Below are 20,699 nucleotides of genomic sequence, written 5' to 3' on the forward strand. Positions count from 1 at the left end.
TGGAAAATCTTAGTATAAGTATCTTTCATCCCTGCTAATGTTTTTCTCGAGATCTAAATCATGTAAAGCTTTTGTGTTCCTTACTCTTGCCTAGCGGAGACTCCAACTCATCACGATATCTCCCGGTGCATTTATGTACTTCAGACTTCGGTATAACCGAACACTTCCGTGGCCGAAAATAATCGGAAAAGGATTCAAATTCTCTTCCATGCCCCATCTAATATGATACGGAACCAGATCCCACTGCACCCTTCCACGATGGATTCATTGTATTATTAGATGAGCCATGAATGTATATTTCTTTTAGTCCACCCTCGATTGCACCAATTTTAAATGACTGATATGGGTGATAGTGCTCAGATGATTGCTGTAATCATTTTTAGGCTTGAGGTAACATATGAAAAGGATCAAGGTGGGTCTGGTAGCTAGTGATACCAATCCCATGCTTAAATTAGAGAGTTTAAGAAGGTTAGCACTAACTAATTGAAAATAAATTACAATAGATATGTCTATGTACTATGTACCTTGATTGTAATCACATTAGACCTGTCCATGGGCTGAGCTGAGCCGGGCTTGGACCGGGCCTATCGGGTTTTTAGGTAAAAATTCTCAGTTCAAGTTCATTCCAGCCCACTATTAATTTAGGCGGGCTCGGACTTAAAAATGAAATCTCAAGCCCAACCCATATAAGCCCACCTATATATATATATATATATAATTATTAATTATAAAAAACAAATATTATACTTAAAAATAAATATTTAACATATAAATATATATATTTATAAATCAATATTAATAGGCGGGCCGGGCGCTTCACAAGCCTGCCCAAAAAATAGGCGGGCTTTAGCGGGTCTGGGCCGGCCTGGGCCTATAAACAATTTTTTATTGTCCAAACCGGGTCCAAGGGACACACGCGTGGACGGGCCGAACGGGTATCCGGACCCGTGGAGAGGTCTAGACCTCACATGCTTTTATAAGGTGTTAGAGGTAATTTCAGTGGTCGGTTTAGCGTGTTTCCAAGTTTGTTTTCAGGACAGACGTCGACTCCTTAATGCATATGTAATTTAGACAGTTTATAATATGTCCAAAGTGTATTTCTGAATTTTAGATGTGAAAAAAAAGGTCCTACTCTGAAATATATTTAGAAGACATCTTATCTGTCCACTTGTCTTGATGAATGCTCATTCTAACACAGTATGATCGGAAGGTCATCTTTGCCAGTTGTGCATACAAGACTGCTATGTTGGGAAGCAATTTACACATACGTTCATGTAAAAAAAAAAAATCATATGACACCCCAACTTCAATCTTCTGGAGATAGAGGACTGACATCCCTAATAGGGGTGATTCAGGGGTCGGGAGGCTGTGGCCACCAAACTTTTCTTGTTTCTGCCATCACTCCTTGCTCTGCACGACCTTGCATGCTTTAGATGAAGCCACGTGTATATCTTATTTAATAACTATATTCATGATAATCATAACTATTTTATATTTGTTAGCATTACAAATTTATGCAAGTGCCACAGAAATCATAAATGACACATTTTTAGAATAATAGAGCAAAAATTTAAAATTATAAATTAAATTCATATCTAAAGATTTTCTTTAAACAGATTGATCCGATTGAAAGCTGAACAGCTAAATTGACTTTTTAAGCAATATGTTATGTGTTTTACAATGTCAGAAAATTTACAATGGCTTACCTGTAATGATCTCCTTGTTGACGGACTACTCAAGATTGCATGTCTGATGACCCAATGTACCATAAATGAGTTGACTTTTATGTATTTCTCCTACTATAAAACCCTATGGTTTACTTTCATATTTGCAACAATAAACATCTATGTTTTACACTTACATTAATTAACATTCAGATCATATGGCAAGTCTAAATACTGTTTTACTTGCTTGTCTTCTCCTTGTAAACCTCATCAACAGTACTGTTATTGGAACTTCTGATGGAGAACGAAAGGCATTTTCATTTCCTCTCTCTAATCTCTTCTTAATTAGTTAAATTAATGCTGTTTCAGTGAATTAATTAACAAATGTTCTTCACATTATGAATGCAGGTGTACATTGTGTACATGGGAGAACGTCCAAAGGGGGCAGTTAGTGCAACAATGCTACATGCTAGTATGTTAAAACAGATAATTGGCAGGTTGGTTGGTGCTTCAAATTTCAAATTAGATATATCTTGTGTTTTACACTTTAAATTAAGAGTTAATCTTCCCTAGCATGTGAAGTTTTAAGTTGTTAAAGTTTTTAAATCAGCTAACTTGGTAAATTTTATTGAATTTTACCAGTGGTGCATCAGAATATCTACTTCACAGCTACCATAGGAGCTTCAATGGTTTTGCAGCAAGGTTGACACAAGAAGAGAAGCAGAAAATTGCTGGTAGTATCTTGATAAAAAAAATTGAAAGAATATGGAGAGTTGTTGTTCTGATTTATTATTATTTTTGTAGAAATGGAAGGTGTAGTGTCTGTGTTCCCAAATCAAAAGAAAAAACTCCATACTACAAGGTCCTGGAATTTCATGAACTTCCCAGTGAATTCCACAAGATCAGCAAATGAAAGCAACATCATTGTTGGAATGCTTGACACTGGAGTTTGGCCTGAATCTCAAAGCTTTAATGATGAAGGATTTGGTCCTCCTCCATCCAAATGGAAGGGCGATTGCCAAGGAAGCTCAAACTTCACTTGCAATAAGTAAATCTATATATACTAATCTAATCTCAATTACATATGAATCCAAATCACTAAAGGGGGCTAATAGTTGTTATATGAACTTGTAGCAAGGTAATTGGAGCTCGATACTACCATAGTGATGGGGAAGTAGGCCCTGATGAATTTGATTCACCCAGAGATTCAGAAGGACATGGAACTCATACTGCATCAACAGTAGCAGGCGACGTAGTTAGCCAAGCAAGCCTACTAGGCCTTGCCTCGGGGACAGCTCGAGGAGGCGTTCCTTCAGCTCGAATTGCTGTTTACAAGATATGTTGGTCTGATGGATGTTCAGATGCAGACATTCTTGCAGCATTTGATGATGCTATTGCTGATGGAGTTGATATAATCTCTCTTTCTGTCGGGGGATGGCCGATGGACTATTTCGAGGATTCCATAGCAATTGGAGCTTTCCATTCAATGAAGAATGGTATACTCACATCTAACTCTGCTGGTAACGAAGGTCCTGCTCCTGAGTCGGTCTCAAATTGTTCACCCTGGTCTCTTTCTGTGGCTGCTAGCACTATAGACAGAAAGTTTGTGACCCAAGTGAAATTAGGTAATGGAGCCATCTATGAGGTGAGGATTCATGTTTCATTCTATTGATCAATCAAAAGTTTTGTTTAATTATTATATTGGAGAACATGATTATGTACCAAGTTTCCTCTATTTTCAGGGAATTTCTATTAATACTTTCTCGCCACAAAATACTACGTATCCCATCATCTATGCTGGTAATGCTATGAATGCATCAGGAGGAAACACTGGTTCAGGTTCCAGGTAAAGGAAATAATACATACAATGCACCAAACTTGCAATAGTCTGGCTTAATACCATATAGATATTCTCCACTTTGGTCCAAGTTTCATTCTTTAATGCTCGCAACTTTAAAATGGTTCAACATGTATTAGAAACGCACTTTACTAATATCATCCACTCACTTCTCTCCATGTCCCATATGTGATTCAGTTTATTTCTTCCCCTATCGCCGTCCTTTAAGATAACAAGAAATTGGGCTGGAACCACAACTGATGGTAATTTTTGAAATGCAGTTTTTGCAGCCTAGAATCATTGAACAAGACTTTGGTTGAAGGGAAAATTGTTCTTTGTGCTGATGGGTTCGATGATGAAGATGCGCATTCCATTGGTGCATTTGGCATAGTATCAACCGGATTTTACACTGATGTAGCCTTCACTTTTGCTTTACCAACTTCACTTATAAGCTCTACTAATATAACTAATGTGATGAAGTATTTAAACTCTACCAGGTAATTCTTTGTAACATTTCAGTGTATTGGTAACAGAAATAGAAGAGGTAAACTATAGTACTAATTTCAGTATATCCTTTATAACATTTCACTAGTGAACCAACTGCAACAATATTCAAGAGTTTCGAAGATATCGATGAATTCGCCCCGTCTGTAGTTTCCTTTTCTTCAAGAGGACCTAGTCCAATAACAAAAGATATTCTCAAGGTAATTAACTTACTATAAAGGAATTTCTACATGCCACAATACTATATGCTAATGAACTTTTACTTCCTCTTGAACTTCAGCCTGACCTGACAGCTCCTGGAGTGGACATATTAGCAGCATGGTCTCAAGCTACTACTGTCACAGGATCAGAAGGGGATACTAGAGTAGTTCCATACAACATAATCTCAGGCACATCCATGTCTTGTCCTCATGCATCCGCGGCAGCTGCTTATGTCAAGTCATTTCATCCAACTTGGTCTCCTGCTGCCATCAAATCCGCTCTTATGACTACAGGTAATCCCTTAATCCAGGGAAAGATTAACAAGAGGTCACAGAGGGTCCGAGAAATATAGAAAAATATAATTACAAACGGAAATTTCCATCGGTAATTACAATCTCTTCAAAATTTGAATGAATTCGATATTCGCGACGAAATCTGGGGCATAAATAGCATCGCTAATGCTTAGTCCCTAAAAAAGTATGAAACTTTTCATGTATTTTCATCCATTGACGCCTGAATTTTTTTAAGATCTCCTACTAGATTGATCTATAACGAATGAATCATCAATCAAACCATTGTTTTGTTCATAATGCATGGTTTTTTTGATGTTCTCCCTTGCAGCCTATCCCATGAGTTCTTCCCGGAACACCGATGCGGAATTTGCATATGGATCAGGGCATATAAATCCTACAAAGGCGACGGACCCTGGTTTAGTATATGATGCTGAAGAGCTTGATTATGTTAAATTTTTATGCGGACAAGGGTACAATAGTACGCAACTTCAGCTTGTTACTGGAGACAGTAGTGCATGTTCTGAACAAATAAATGGAACAGTTTGGGATCTGAACTACCCTTCTTTCGCTGTCTCTGTGGTGCCTGGACAAACTATAACCGAGTTTCATAGAACTGTGACGAATGTTGGTACACTAGCATCTACTTACAAGGCAGTCATACATTCCCCGCCAACACTTAAAATCATAGTTGAACCAGATGTTATTTCATTCCAATTTCCTGGCCAAACACAGTTTTTCACAGTTACTGTTGAAGTTATTGCAAGTGATGAATATCCAATCTTGTCTGGTGTTTTGATTTGGGATGATGGTGTGCATCAAGTTAGAAGTCCGGTCGTGGGATTTATTTATGATCCTGAATCATAATTTTCGAAGCCATTTTTCTTCGGATTGAACCAAAATAAATGATGTGTTCTCTTGTGATGATTTCTATGAAATAATTCAAAATTACTTGCATTCAGTCGAGATTCTATTCAGTTATATGAATTATATAATTTAGGAATTAAACTATACTCTTCTAATTGGAATAAAACTAATATAGAAATAAATATGAAACATAATTAGGAAGTAATAAAATCTGTAAAATCACCTAATTCAGAACTAATAATTGGATCTATAATATCACCCTCTGCTTCAAGAAAGAGCTTCAAAAGTAGGATGTCACTCGGGTGTAGAATCGCCGACCTCATGCACGAGTGTACGTACTAGTGTTGGGAAGACTGAAGAGTTTTCTATTACGATTGGAGTGCATCAAGGTTCCGCACTAAGCCCATTTCTTTTTGCCATCGTTATGGATGAACTAACAAGTTCACTTCAAGATGGTATACCATGGTACATGCTGTTTGCAGATGATATTGTGTTGGTTGATGAGACGAAAGAAGGAGTGAAGAGGAAGTTGGAACTATGGAGACAAACTCTAGAATGGGAGAGTTGTTCAGGCCTCGGATTGCTTCCGGTATTTAGGATCTATTATCCAAGCGGATGGAGAAGTAGATGGAGATGTTGCTCATAGGATTAAAGCTGGTTGGTCGAAGTGGAAGAGTGCTACGGGTTTCCTCTGTGACCCCGGCATGCCTAATAGATTGAAGGGAAAATTCTACCGGACGGCAATTAGACCAGCATTGTTATATGGTACGGAGTGTTGGGCAGTGAAACACTGCCACATCCATAAGATGTCGGTGGCGGAGATGCGTATGTTGAGATGGATGTGTGGTCATACGAGAAAAGATCGGATGAGTAATGAAATAATTAGGAAAAAAGTAGGGGTCACATCTATTGAGAATAAAATGAGAGAAAATCGACTAAGATGGTTTGGCCATGTGAGACGGAGAGCGCTTGATGCGCCGGTTAGGAGAACCAAAGAGTGGCAAAGGGATGTAGTGGTGAGGGGTAGGGGAAGACCTAAGCAAACTTGGAGGAGGGTGATCGAGAGTGATATGAGTTTACTGGGTATTGAGGAAAATATGGTAGTGGATAGGACGGAGTGGAGGGAGCGAATTTATGTCGCTGACACGACTTGATTTCACGGTTTTATATGATGGTTCATGTTAGCCGACCCCGAATCATTTCGGGACTAAGGCTTTGTTGTTGTTTGTTGTTGTAGCCAAAAATGCTTTTTAGACCGATGATTCATGCAATACGACTACTCACCTCGAGTTGTTTTATCATCCAACTCAACTCTTGTCTGTTGGTTAATTAACTTAGGATGGTGAAGAAAACAATTCTTAATTGTTGGTACTGAAAATAAAGCAGCGGATTCAGTAGCGCGAGCTGCAATAAAGGCTTGGTGTCATTAGGAAGTCAAGTAATGGATTTATTGTATCCTTTAAAAATCATAGGATGTTAGGCCGCCACTCGGACTCGAACTGAGATGCTCTAGCACTTTGTTGTTTTGTTGTCGGTTTTTATACTATTACCTCGGTTAATGTTAGTTAAGGTGGCAATTTTGGGATATAAGAGGAGTGAAGCCTTGGCTGCCACGTCACAAGTTTTCTCTTTTCTATATCGATTCCCATAATGTTTTATTTTATTTTTACTCAAACGTCATAGCTAAATTCATAGCAATAGCTAAATTTGATGGTTTATTAAGTTCCACATCTACAAGGACGTGTCATGGAACCGTTTGAACTAAAAGCTCAAGCTGATAGTTAAGGTCCAAGAATAGTTTTATTATAATATCTAACACAGCCACTCATGCAAATGTCCATTTGGCTTGAAGCATGCACAACACAGATCTATCTCACTATGTGTATTCATCAATAAATGAGAACTAGTGGAAAACTGCTCATTAGCAATGCTTCTTTTAACGCAGTTAATGACTACAATTGCGACAGTCCTTGTATTGAAACTGTCTAAAGCAACGCTCATATGTACCATGCGTTGCTATTGATTGGTCAATAGTGATGCTCCTTATTAACATGTGTCGCCATTGAACCTATAGTTTTAACGAATTTAAATGAATTTTTCAATAGCCACGAACATGGATAATGTGTCGCTATGGATTAGTAAATAGCGACACCTATAAATCTCGTATGTCGCTATTGACCCTTACATAATTGTTAATTCCAAATTACTTCATCGATAGCGATGCCTGTAAGAATCATGCGTCGTTATTGACTTTAAAATCTCTACACTGTGTGTCTCGTTCCTAGACGTTGTGTCAAATACCGAAAAAGAAACAGAAATGTTGACAGGAATCAAGTTAATTGCGACGTGCATGACCAATGAGCATTGCTATTGACATAAAAGCTCCACATGGCGTGTCTAGTTTCCTCACGGCGCGTAAAATAGCTAAAAAGAAACAAAAATATTGAGAGGAATCAAGTCAATAGCGACGCTCGTTTGTCACGCGTGTCGCTATTGACTATCACACGACGTGTGGTAACGAGACACGTCGTGCGGGAGTAAAAAGGTATCTTTATTCGATTACATTCACTCTTAAAACCCTATATCTTTTCACTTCTCACTTCGTCTTCTCCAGCTCGTCCTCTCACTTTGTCTTCATCTAGGTCTTTATCTTCTCCAGCTCTCCTTAGTCTTTGTCTTCTCCAACTCGCCATGAACGCTTCATCTTCGTCTGCATCTTCGTCTTCTCCAGCTTGTCCTTGTCTTCTTTAGCATGTCCTCGTCCGCGTCTTCGTCTTCTCTAGCTTCATCTTCTCTAGGTGCAATATTATTATTATTCTTCTCAACTAATTTTTTGGCATTAGTGTCATGTGAATTTACTTTATTGTGTTAAGTCTGCGTGATATAATAACGATTGTATATCACTTGTTTGATTAAATGCCTCACATAGGATTTTGAAATTATTGATGTTCTTCTCTTAGTATATGGTATTTGATAGTTGATATGGTATTTAACAATATTATGTTTACTGATATGGTAGGGAAATGATGGAAAACCACAATTCATCATTTGGCTATTATATTGATCCATGAAATATGATTTCACAAGTAGATCATAAAAATGCACATTGTTTTAACTCTTTGAAAACTTTATTTTGCATGGTCTTTAGTGGTTGAAAATGGAACGAAGTTGGAGATATGGCCTTAGAACAAATTCAAGATATCTAGAAGGGGTTAAGGAGTTCAGTAAAGTTGCCCTTAAACACCAATTGAAGAATAAATCACATACAACTCTTTGTCCTTGTAGTGATTGCAACAAGTCGAAGGGGTTTCGTGACATATGTGATGTTGTGCGGAATTAATGAAAGATTAAATAATAAACAATCGAAAAACAAAGATTTACGTGGTTCACCAACGTTGTGTTGGCTAGTCCATGGGCAGAAGGAGAATAGTATTATTAGGAGGCGAAAATCAGACTACAATGATTAGGTTTACATAATGGGGTATTTATAATACCCAATCTAACCTAATCCCACTAGGAACCCATGATCCTAATCCCACTAAGAACCCATGATCCCAATCCAACTAGGAACCCATGATCCTAATCCAACTAGGAATCCGAAACCTGATACTACTCCGAATAGGAAACCCATGATTCAAGGCATTACGACAAATCTCCACCTTGACTTGAATCCTCTTGAAAACATAACAGATGCACCCATGATAGTGCTAGATGAACAGACTTCTCTCTCTGCCTCAAAGTCGCCCCCACAGGGCAACTAATAATCTCTGACGTTTAGCAAGTCCAAACAGTGTTGAAACTTACTATGTGGAACAGGCTTGGTAAACATGTCAGCCGGATTGTCAGTAGTGCCTACCTTCTTCACCTTGACCCTCTTCTCACTTCTCAGAAAATGATACCTCACATCTATATGCTTGGTCCTCTCATGATGAACCTGATCCTTGGCTAAACAGATTGCACTCAAGCTGTCACAATACACTGTAGCCTGATCATGATGTAGACCAAGATACTAACCAGTCCTTTAAGCCAAATCCCCTCCTTAGCAGCTTCAGTCAGTGCCATATACTCTGCTTCCGTAGTAGACAAAGTCACTGTAGGCTGCAAAGTAGCTTTCCAACTGACAATTGATCCGCCAAGAGTGAAAAAATAACCAGTCATAGACCTTCTACTGTCAACATCTCCAGCATAATCAGAGTCTGAAAAACCTGTCACCAAACACTCTGTATCACCTCCATAAATGAGACCAACGCCAGATGTACCTTTTAGGTACCGAAAGATCCTCTTCACAGCTTGCCAATGCTCCTTGTCAGGTTCACCCATAAACCTGCTAACAACACTAACAGACTGTGCAAGATCAGGTCTAGTGCAGATCATTGCATACATCAAGCTTCCTACTGCACTAGCATAGGGAACTCGAGACATGTACTCATTCTCTTCAGCAGACTTAGGTGCAAAAGCAATAGACAGATGTGAACTTGCAGCACTAGGAGTATCTATGGGCTTTGCGGTAGACATGCAAAATCTTGACGAGATCTTCTGAATATAGCCCTTCTGTGATAGAAAAAGTTTCCTTTTGCTTCTGTCCCTGTAAATCTCTATTCCCAAAATTTTCCGAGCTGCACCCAAATCCTTCATCTCGAACTCTGCGCTGAGAAGACCCTTCAACTTCTGAATGTCGTGCTTCTTCCTTGCAGCTATCAACATGTCATCTACATACAACACCAGATAGATAAAAGACTCATCTTCCAATTTATTATAATAGACACAACAATCATATGGGCTCCTGGTGTAGCCCAGCTGCATCATGTAGCTGTCAAACCTCTTATACCACTGCCCAGGAGACTGCTTAAGTCCATACAAGGACTTCTTCAACTTGCAAACATAATTCTCCTTCCCATGAATCTGGAAACCATCTGTCTTTACATCAAGTTGCTCAAACTCCAAATCCTGATGTGCAACTATAGCTAGCAACACTCTAATAGAGGTGTGTCTGACTACTGGTGAGAATATCTCATTATAATCCACTCCCTCTCTTTGATTGAAACCTCTAGCAACAACTCTAGCCTTATACTTGACTCCCTCTATATGTGATATCCCTTCCTTCATCTTGAGAACCCACTTGCAAGTAATAATCTTTCTCCCTGGAGGTGGTATGACTAAATCCCATGTTTGATTCTTATGAAGGGATTCCATCTCATCTCCCATAGCAGCAAGCCATTTCTCAGAATCAGTGCCTGAAACAGCTTCTTGGTAAGTTGATGGTTCACGAGTGTCCACCTCTTCAGCAACTGTAGTGCATAGCCCACCTTGTCCTCATACCTCTTAGGTGGCCTAACTCCAACCCTCCTTGGTCGATCTTGAGCTAAGCTACGATGTGTAGCTTCAGATGGTTGAGAAACTGATGGTGTAGACTCTGGTAGCTCTATTTCTGCTTCTAACTCTTGTTCCTTCAAGCCACTCTCACTCTGTATGACCTGAAACTCCACCTGTTTATCAATGCTATCAGTTTCTGTTGCAATTGTAGGCTTCACAATGGGTCTAAGCACAGATTTTTCGTCAAAGACTACATTTCTGCTCAAAATGACCCTTTTCTCTGATGGAGACCAGATCCTGAAGCCTTTAACTCCATCTCCATAGCCTACGAACACTCCCTTCTTGGCTCTTGGCTCTAGCTTACCCTCATTAACATGATAGTAAATTGTGCACCCAAAAGATTTCAAATTTGAGTAATCATCAACCTTTCCTGATCATATTTCTGTAGGCGTCTTGAGTTGTATGTCGGTGTGTGGTCCGCGGTTAATCAGATAACATGTTGTGTTCACCGCTTCAGCCCGGAATTTTCTTTCTAACCCAATTTTAGAGAGCATGCACCTCACCCTCTCCAGTAATGTCTGGTTCATTCGTTCAGCTACACCATTCTGTTGCGGTGTATTCCTGACTGTGTGATGCCGAGCAATCCCTTCATCCTTACAGAATTGATCAAACTTAGACGAGCAGAATTCCAGACCATTATCAGTTCGCAACCTCTTTATCTTCTTTCCTGTTTGGTTTTCCACCAATGCTTTCCACTGCTTGAAATTCTTGAAAGCTTCACTTTTATGCTTCATCATGATGACCCAAGTCGAACCTGTAACAGTGGAACCTTGTAGGAAATACAAAGTACCATGCTTCACACCTTTCAGAATCACATCAGAACCTTATAAACATGTAGAACTCCATCTTTTCCTGACCAGCTGAGACCCCTGCTGTCTAACAGACTCAGAGATATCAGATTATTCATCATCAACGGAACATGCCTGACTTCGTTCAACGTGCAGAACTTACCATCATGTGTCCTCAACTTGATCGAGCCTATTCCAACTCCTTTACAGACATGACCATTAGCCATTGAAATGCTACCTCCATCTACCTGCTTATAAGTTGAAAACCACTCTCTCCTTGGACAAATATGATAAGATGCTCCTAAATCAAGAATCCACACATCAGAGTGATGAGTGTGTCCATCAGCAACTAGAGCTGTTGTCGCCATCTGCTACAGCAGCAGAACCTGGTTGATTTTCTGATTTCTTCTTCTTCTTTGGACAATCAGTTTTCTAATATCCTTTCTCCTTATAGTAATTACATGTGTCGTCTGGCTTGGGACCCTTTGAGAACGACTTCTTAGACTTCTTATTTCCACTGTTTCCTTTTCCCTTACTGCCGCTGGCAAACAGTGCAGAGGCCTGATTATCTGCACCTGTATTGCTCACCTTATGACGGAACTCCCTACTATGAAGAGATGACCTAACTTCTTCCAGGGTCACAGAATCTTTACCAACAATAAATGATTGAACAAAATTCTCATATGAAAGAGGTAAAGACACCAACAGAATCAAAGCAACATCTTCATCTTCAATTTTCACATCAATATTATGTAATTCTAATAATAATGTGTTCAATTGATCTAAATGATCCCTGAGTTGCGTACCTTCCTACATTCGCAGGCCAAACAGACGTTGTTTCAAAAGAAGTTTGTTCGTGAGAGATTTTGTCATGTATAAGCTCTCTAACTTCATCCACAGACCGACAGCAGTCTCTTCGTCTGAGACCTTAGTGATGACGTCATCTGCGAGGCACAACATAATTGTCGAATGTGCCTTTTCTTCCAGAATCGCCATCTCAGCAGTGACTTCTCCCGTTGCCTTCTTCAATGGCGTCCACAGACCTTGTTGTTTTAACAAAGCCCGCATCTTGATCTGCCATAAATTGAAACTATTTCTCCCAGTGAACTTTTTGATTTTCACGTTCATTGTAGACATCTTTCTCTCCAGAAAACAAAACCCCGATCGGAAACCGAAAGCTCTGATACCAGTTTGTTGTGCGGAATTAATGAAAGATAAAATAATAAAGAATCGAAAAACACAGATTTACGTGGTTCACCAACGTTGTGTTGGCTAGTCCACGGGCAGAAGGAGAATAGTATTATTAGGAGGCGAAAATCAGATTACAATGATTAGGTTTACATAATAGGGTATTTATAATACCCAATCTAACCTAATCCCACTAGGAACCCATGATCCTAATCCAACTAGGAATCTGAAACCCAATACTACTCGGAATAGGAAACCCATGATTCAAGGCATTACGACATGTGACATTAAGCATCACTTAGTTTATCGCAGTTTTAAAAATAACTACACAAGATGAACATGTCATGGTGAGATGTATGATGATTTGGAAAGCTCAATTAAAGGTGATGTTATTCAATGTGAAAACAATAATGAAGTTGATGAACATAATGAAGTGGAGAGGGATAAGATTGACGAGATGATGCACAATGAAAAAGACCATTTCACAGAGCAACCCTGGACGTATGAAAGTATCTTGAGAGCTGCTGAGAAACCGTTATATGAAGGTTGTAAAATCTTTACTAAACTTTCACTCGCCCTCAAATTATTCAGCCTAAAGGAGAGCCACAGTTGGGTAGACAAGAGTTTTACACAGTTGTTGAAAATTTTGTGAGAAATGCTTCCCGAAGGAAACGAACTTCCTATGTCTACCTACGAGGCAAAGAAACTTATGTGCCCCAAGGGTATGGAGTATGAGAAGATACATGCATGTACAAATTATTGTATATGTTGTATCGAAATGATTACACAATATGCATGAGTCTAAGGTCTGGAGTGTCTCGTTAGAAGAGAGATGCTTCGGGTTCAAGTAATAAAGGGACTCCAACTAAGATCCTATGGAATCTTCCAATTATGTGATGTCATTGTTTAAAATATTTTTAAAATATAAATATTTTAATATGTTTATTTTTATATACTAAAATATTTAAATTGTATTTTTTTCATTAAAACTAAATAGGAGAGAGATGAGTGGAGAGAAAAAGAGATGCCGAGAATAATTGTTTCTTGTTTGCAAAAAAATTAAAAGTATAAAAGTGTATTTTTGATATTTAAAATAACAGTTTTTAAGTGTAAAAATAAATTTTAAGTAAAAATGTAAACATGCTAAAATTTAGTATAAAAAATACAATTTAACTTTAATATTTAAATTAAAGGACAAATCAGTTGTCCAAATGGATTAGAAGATTGAAGAGAATAAAAGTTATGGATCTTGTAATATAATATTAATAATACGAGGAACAAACATAGTGCAGGGTCGGCCCTGGGTATAGGTCCGGGGTGCGGCCGTCCAGGGCCCAAGGTTAAAAGGGGTCTAATTTTTTTTAACTTTATTGAATATATACTATTGTTTTAGTTATAAATTGAGTTATAATACCCATTAGGTCTAAAAATGACCAAATAATATGATATTTTAGGTCTAAAATGGGCCCAAATTTCTATTTTTAGACTTTTAAGTATAATTTTTTTTATTAAGGCCACATTATCTCTTATTTCGCCTGAGGCCCTAACATAGTGTTAGATAAATAATAGGGTCAAATATGGGGATAATTACTAATCTGACCCAATCAAGGACCCCAATTTACATATCTAACCCACATTGCTTCCATTTTACCAAATTAGACACTTAAACCCATTTTGGATAAAATTACCCTTATTTTAGTTTGAAGGTTCATCTCCTACCTCCCGTTGCTTCCACTTCGACTTCCTCACCTGACCTTTCCCATTCAATTTCATTGTGGTTCATCTTCTTCAGTTTCAGTTCGTTTCAACTGCATTATACGTTTTATTTTCATCACTATATATAATCCGGCATGTTCTTCTCTGCATTTTCATTTATTTTCATCTCCTACCTCCGGCCTATTTTCATCTGCTGCACGCGGCGAGGATGGAGAGAAAACGGAAGGCGACGGCGACGGCAAACGAAGAGGAAGGACGGGCGAAACATAAGGTAAGCATGCATCATCTTCTTCTTTGTTGTTTCCGCCATTAATGAAGCTTGAATGCGCTTGAATGCGACGTTAATGGCTACCATCGAAATATTGTCGCATTCGTATGTGAATGCGCTCAAATGCGAGCATTTTACATGTATATAAACCTGTCGCATTTGTTACCTAAATGCGCTCAAATGCAACAAGCTATTACCTTAAACCTGTCGCATTTGTTACCTAAATGCGCTCAAATGCGATAAGCTATTACCTTAAACCTTGTCGCATTTGAGTGCATTCACAGACGAATGCGATAAGGTTGTAAGTAAAATAAGGAATTATATATAGAATGTGAAAAGCAGATAGAAATCTATAGGAAAACATGTTTTGGTCAATATTTGGATATGAAGATTCTAGTTTCTCTTCTGCAATAGTTCATCATGTCCTATCGCGGGAGATTAAACATAAAGAAAGTAAACACAAGAAGATGTGGTTCAGGGTGAGAGGAGTTGATATGAGGTTTGGAGATTGAAAGTTTGGCCTGATAAGTGGTTTAAGGTTTGGGGTAAACACGGGAGAATTCATGGAAAGGATGAATGAATTAGAGATGCCGCAAAGGTTGCGAAAGAAGTACTTCAAGCAATATAAGACAATAACGACAATTAACTTCTTGGAAGTTTTGAAAAGTATAGAATGGAAGAAGAAGGATGCGACTGACAGATTTGACCAAGATGCTGTGATGATTGCCATGCTGTACTTTGTGCATGGCAATGTACAGGACAATGCTAACGATAGGCATGCAAAGGATTGGATTTTGGATCTTGCAGATTATCCAAAACTGTTTAATGAGTTTCCATGGGGTACGTTGGCTTGGGAGGAGACATATAGGACATTGGACTGGGCCATTAGGAAAAGAATGAAGTTAGTCAAGGCAAATGCAGCGGGAGATAGGGGACGTGTTCCATATCAATTTATTGGATTTGCACACGTATTCCAGGTATGGTTTTTATTTTTATATATGGTATTGATTTGGTGTATGATTTGTGTATATATATGTTTGGTGTATGAATGCGCCCGAATGCGATCACCAAAGTTACATCTGTGTCGCATTTTTAATGCGCTCAAATGCGACAAGTTCAGCAATATAACCTTGTCACATTTGAGCGCATTCAAGTAGAATGCGACAAAGTTGGGTTGCTAACTTTGTCGCATTCGAGCGCATTAAAATAGAATGCGACAAGGTTGGGTTGCTAACCTTGTCGCATTCGAGCGCATTCAAGTATAATGCGACATGGTTATAGTGCTTATCAAGGGATACCTCTTTTTTGCATAGTTGGATTCTTGAGTTGTGGAAGGTGACTCATGCATATTACAGCATGAGAAGTGGAAACCCACTTCCACGTTTGCTGAGATGGACCCAGAGAATAATCCCCTCAAACCAAACAGTTAGAGAAACGTTTACTGTAAGTGCAATGAGATTTCTATGTTTTCCATTTATTTTGTATTTGTTTACCAATACATCACTATTTTTTTTGCAATGTAAGGTTGATGATCTTCCAGACGCGCGTCTTGTGGTCGGGGATGAAGAGAAAGAGTTCGATTGGTACACGTATTTGGTGGACCATGTTGAAGGACGGGAAGCTGATATAGATGCAATATTTGCCCAAGTAGGCAAAGGTAAGGAGAAGGTGGAAGATGATGAGGAGGGAGGTGATGAGGAGGAGGAAGGTGATGAGGAGGGAGATGATGAGGAGGGACATGCTGAAGAGGGAGGTGATGATGAAGAGGGTGGTGAAGGAGCTGAAGATGATGAGGAAGGGGATGATGAAGTTGATAGATATATCATTGCATCACGAACACAAACGACCGAGATAGATCAACTTCAGAAAGTTCTGATGGATGTGCTTGATATGCATCATAGGTGGTGCAAGGGAGAATTTAGCAAGGTTGGTAGTAGGTTGGGAAACCTAGAGGAACGAGTATCATTGATTGAAGGGGATATAAAAGACTTAAAGATGACTAGTCGACCCAATAATAATCAGATCGATAAAGAAAATGCGAATGAGGTTGAGAAGGTTCGGGAGAATGAGGAGGCTGAGACCAGTATTGTTCGGGAGGAGGTAGACATGGTTCAAGAGGAGCCAAGTAAAGATGGAAAGGAGAAAGAGGCAGCTATTATGGTTCAAGAGGAGCCAAGTAAAGATGGAAACATTCAGAAAGAGGTAGATATGGTTCAAGAGGATTTGACCAAGGGCGATGAGGTTAATATGGGCAGAAATCGAGAGGAGGTTCAGAGTGTTATTGTCGTATTAGACGATTCTGTGCTCGAGGAAGTTGTCCATCTTGATGATTCTGTTCCTGAGGAAGTTGCCCAAGTAGGGGAGGTTGTCCATGAAGTGCCAAAAGAACAAGTCAAAGAAGTTGCACCAAAGTTGCAGCAAGTCCAAGAAGTCCAAAAGGTAGAAGTCGTGCATTTATACATGAAATCGTATCTCTGGGTCGCATTTTGTTATGGAATGCGCTCCAATGTGACAAGCTATTACCTTAAAGCTTGTCGCATTGGAGCGCATTCACCTCCAATGCGACGAGATTTAAGGTAATAGCCTGTCGCATTGGAGCGCATTCACCTCCAATGCGACAAGCTATTACCTTAAAGCTTGTCGCATTGGAGCGCATTCACCTCCAATGCGACATGCTATTACATTACAGCTTCAATGAGATAAGCTCATTACCATGTTTTTCCTTTTGTAGGTGGTTGCCATAAAAGAAGATAAAGGTCCAATGAGGGGTAGAGGGACTGGGAAAGGTGAAGATAAAGGTCCAACCCGGGGTGGAGGCACAGTTAGAGGTAGAGGGAGATCACGTGGACGAGGTAAACGGGTTCCTAAAGTGAGCAAGTATTTGAATTCACTGTTCACCGATCCATTACAGTACACCAATCCATTAGCCTTATATGGTGGCCAATACATTGACGGGTTTGAGGAAAGACCAGTGATTTGTAATGTTGATGATCAGCGCCACCGAATAGATGCATGTTTGATAGAGGAGCTAGAAGCATGGATCAACGGTCCTGACTCAACTGAGGGAATATATTTGGATGGTTTAGATATGTACCAGATTGATGGAGTGTGGTTCAATACCCTTCGGCAACAAGGGTCGTATATATTCAATGAGGTAACATTAATCCATCCAATATTCCCTTTTCATTTGTAATTATTTGTCTTTTACTATAGTATTAAAAGGTTTACATAATCACTATTGTAGCATATCACTGGTTGGCTGTATTTACTGAGGCGACAGTCATTTAAAATTAAGGTGGATGCAGAATGGACTACAGTTGATACAGATTTTGTTGGATTAATGGGCCAAGTTATATATATGAAGGGCTTCAATGAACCAGGGTGGGATAGTGCACACTATTTCATACAAAGGGTAAAAGGTGATGCAGATAATTTTGTTCGCCCATGGCACATAGTGAAAAGAGTGTTTATACCGATCAACTACAAGCAATAGCACTGGATCCTAGGAGTGTTAGAGTTGGGGTCTATGCACCTTCACATATATGACAACCTTATCTCAAACATGTCGGAGCAACCTTTGGATGCGTTCCCCAAAACACCCTTAGAAGTCATTGTTAGAGTCATGGAATTGAGCGGCTATTTTGTAGATGAACGTGAAAATGTGAGACGGATGATCACTTGGAGTAGAGTTCCAGGGGTGCCACAACAAATATCCGGCTCAAATGACTGTGGTATTTGGACTTGTATAAACGCACAAGTCCTGAGTGGATTACATGATCTCCCTCATGATGACTCATATGTATATCCATACAACTCTACGGATGGCACTTTCTTCCGTTTGCGCCTTGTAGTTGAGTTATTTCATGGATGGTTGTTAGATTTCAAATGATATTGTAATAGTACGTTTTTTGTTATATATTATGTTTTATTTATGTAATTCTATTGTGTTCAATGTTCTTATTTCAAAACCACTCTGAGCTTCCAATGCCCAGTGTTTTTCTCTCTTGATATGTCTTGATTCTATTGTGTTCAATCTAAATTGATCATCATCATCTGTCTTGATATGTGTCACGATTCTGGGGTTTGTACTCTTCAACATCTCATAGTAGTCCGGTAACAACATAAACGATTCCTCCGGCGAACCACTCTGAGCTTCCAATGCCCAGTGTTTTTCTCTCCAAGCTTGCATATAAGAGAGATTAACGGAAAAATTTCGTTCAAAATCGAAAACAATATCCTTTGGTCGATGCACACGATTTTCCAAATCAAACTTATTTCGGAGTAGTATCCCTGCAACACGTTTCCCTGCTTGCCTATGGTGCGGACATATCTGATCTCTCCCACAAGTGTGCATGTCCATACCATCCATTCTTGAAAGCCTGAACAAATTGGAACCTGGAATGACGATCCCTCTAGCCCTCCATTTACATTTGTCCACATCCTTACATTTCACCACAAACAAAGACTTGTTTGATTTGTAAACCTTCCATTCAAACGAATTTTCAATTGCATATTTTCCAAGTGAATCTTGCAATTCAACTTTGTTTGAAAATATATCATTGACCCTCAAAGTAATCCCTCCGTTTGATTGCTTAGGCGCAATCATATTCACGGGCGCATCACATGGCTTTGGACACCATCGAAATGGATCAGTCATTCTTTTCATTCTATCTTCATCACCATCCTCATATGGGATACGTTGGACGCATTCAGATTGCTTAGCTGTTTCATGAACACTTTTAATAGGAATTTCATTCTGAGTGATATCTTCATTTTCCATATTGTCAACATTATCGTAACAATAATCATTATCATAATGCTCATCATAATGATCATGATTATCATTATTCAGATAATCATCATTATTGTAGTTCTGATAATCGATACCATTTCCACCATCGTTATCATCCTTACCATGTATAGGAGCATCCAGTTCGATGGTGGGATCATTACTTACTACTTCTGTTGGTTTGCTTTGACCAATATGTCCATCCTTGTTAGGTCGCAATGCTGAAGCTTGTATTGTTCGCATGTTTAGAGTAACGTACAATGGAATCAAATCGGTTGGATTCATTCGGCAATACTCTATGAATCCCATGACATCTTCATCGTCATCAATATGTGCTACCCACCACGCAGTTTATTTGGACCATATGTCACCTGCATAGACATTTGGAGATCATACGAGGTTGAATCAACGCGAAGTGCACCATAAACTTTCTCTTTCAACTTTTGCAAGTCAATCTCTGTTGGCAAAACCAACAACTTCGCTTTACCACCCACGTATGTCATCACAGTTCCCTCTGTGGTCCACAGTCCGTTCCAAGATAAAAAAAACACATACACCTCTCTTTGGTTGACATACTTCTACATTTAGTAAAATGGACACGTGATCAAAACATAATAAAGCCAATTCATATGTAAATGCGACTCAAATGCAACATGCTACACCAAAATGCGACTCAAATGCGACAAGCTATACCAAAATGCAACCCCTAAATGCGACATGCTCATCAAATGCGACCGCAAATGCAACCACAAATGTGACATGGCTCTGAATGCGACAAGCTATATGTGAATCCTTGTCGTATTTGATTCTCTGTGTCGCATTTGAGCACCAGAATGCGACACATCGGGCGACAATGGCGGAATCGGAAAATGTCAAGATTCAAGCAAATGCATTCGAATACCAACTGTGTATTTCTAGTAATGTGTATGAAAAATGAAGAAATGATACTTACATGAACTTGAATGGGGTATGGATGTGCTTAGATTTTGGGTTGAGTTGATGAATTTTGCTATGAGAATATGAAAGTAAATGAAAGGGAAAGAGGAAATGGTTGTTATATAAGAATAAGGGTAGTTTTGTCCAAAATGGGTGAAAGTGTCTAATTTGGTAACTTAGAGTTAATGTGGGTTAGATATGTAAATTGGGGTCCTTGATTGGGTCAGATTAGTAATTATCCCTCAAATACATGAATATCATGATTAAGTATAAAATTA

At 39.0% G+C, this 20,699-nt stretch overlaps 1 protein-coding gene across 1 annotated transcript; it reads left to right on the forward strand.

Annotated features, from left to right (window-relative positions):
• The first annotated feature begins 1,882 nt into the window (after positions 1–1,882).
• On the forward strand, positions 1,883–5,363 carry LOC136227138 (cucumisin-like). The gene is made up of 10 exons (XM_066015834.1): positions 1,883–1,975; positions 2,073–2,161; positions 2,307–2,398; positions 2,469–2,712; positions 2,799–3,309; positions 3,407–3,510; positions 3,783–3,998; positions 4,094–4,205; positions 4,286–4,499; positions 4,828–5,363. The coding sequence occupies exons 1-10, from the start codon at positions 1,883–1,885 to the stop codon at positions 5,361–5,363; spliced, it is 2,211 nt and encodes a 736-aa protein (XP_065871906.1).
• The last annotated feature ends 15,336 nt before the right edge of the window (positions 5,364–20,699 follow it).

Source organism: Euphorbia lathyris, chromosome 4 (genome assembly GCF_963576675.1).
Source record: "Euphorbia lathyris chromosome 4, ddEupLath1.1, whole genome shotgun sequence".
Classification (NCBI taxonomy): domain Eukaryota; kingdom Viridiplantae; phylum Streptophyta; class Magnoliopsida; order Malpighiales; family Euphorbiaceae; genus Euphorbia; species Euphorbia lathyris.

What these genes read in the sequence shown, in the direction of transcription:
- LOC136227138 (XM_066015834.1), top strand. Translation starts at nt 1,883, where the DNA reads ATGGCAAGTCTAAATACTGTTTTACTTGCTTGTCTTCTCCTTGTAAAC. An exon ending in TTAAAACAGATAATTGGCAG is followed by an intron (nt 2,162 to 2,306) that starts GTTGGTTGGTGC and finishes GAATTTTACCAG; the next exon opens with TGGTGCATCAGAATATCTAC. An exon ending in ATCCGCTCTTATGACTACAG is followed by an intron (nt 4,500 to 4,827) that starts GTAATCCCTTAA and finishes TCTCCCTTGCAG; the next exon opens with CCTATCCCATGAGTTCTTCC.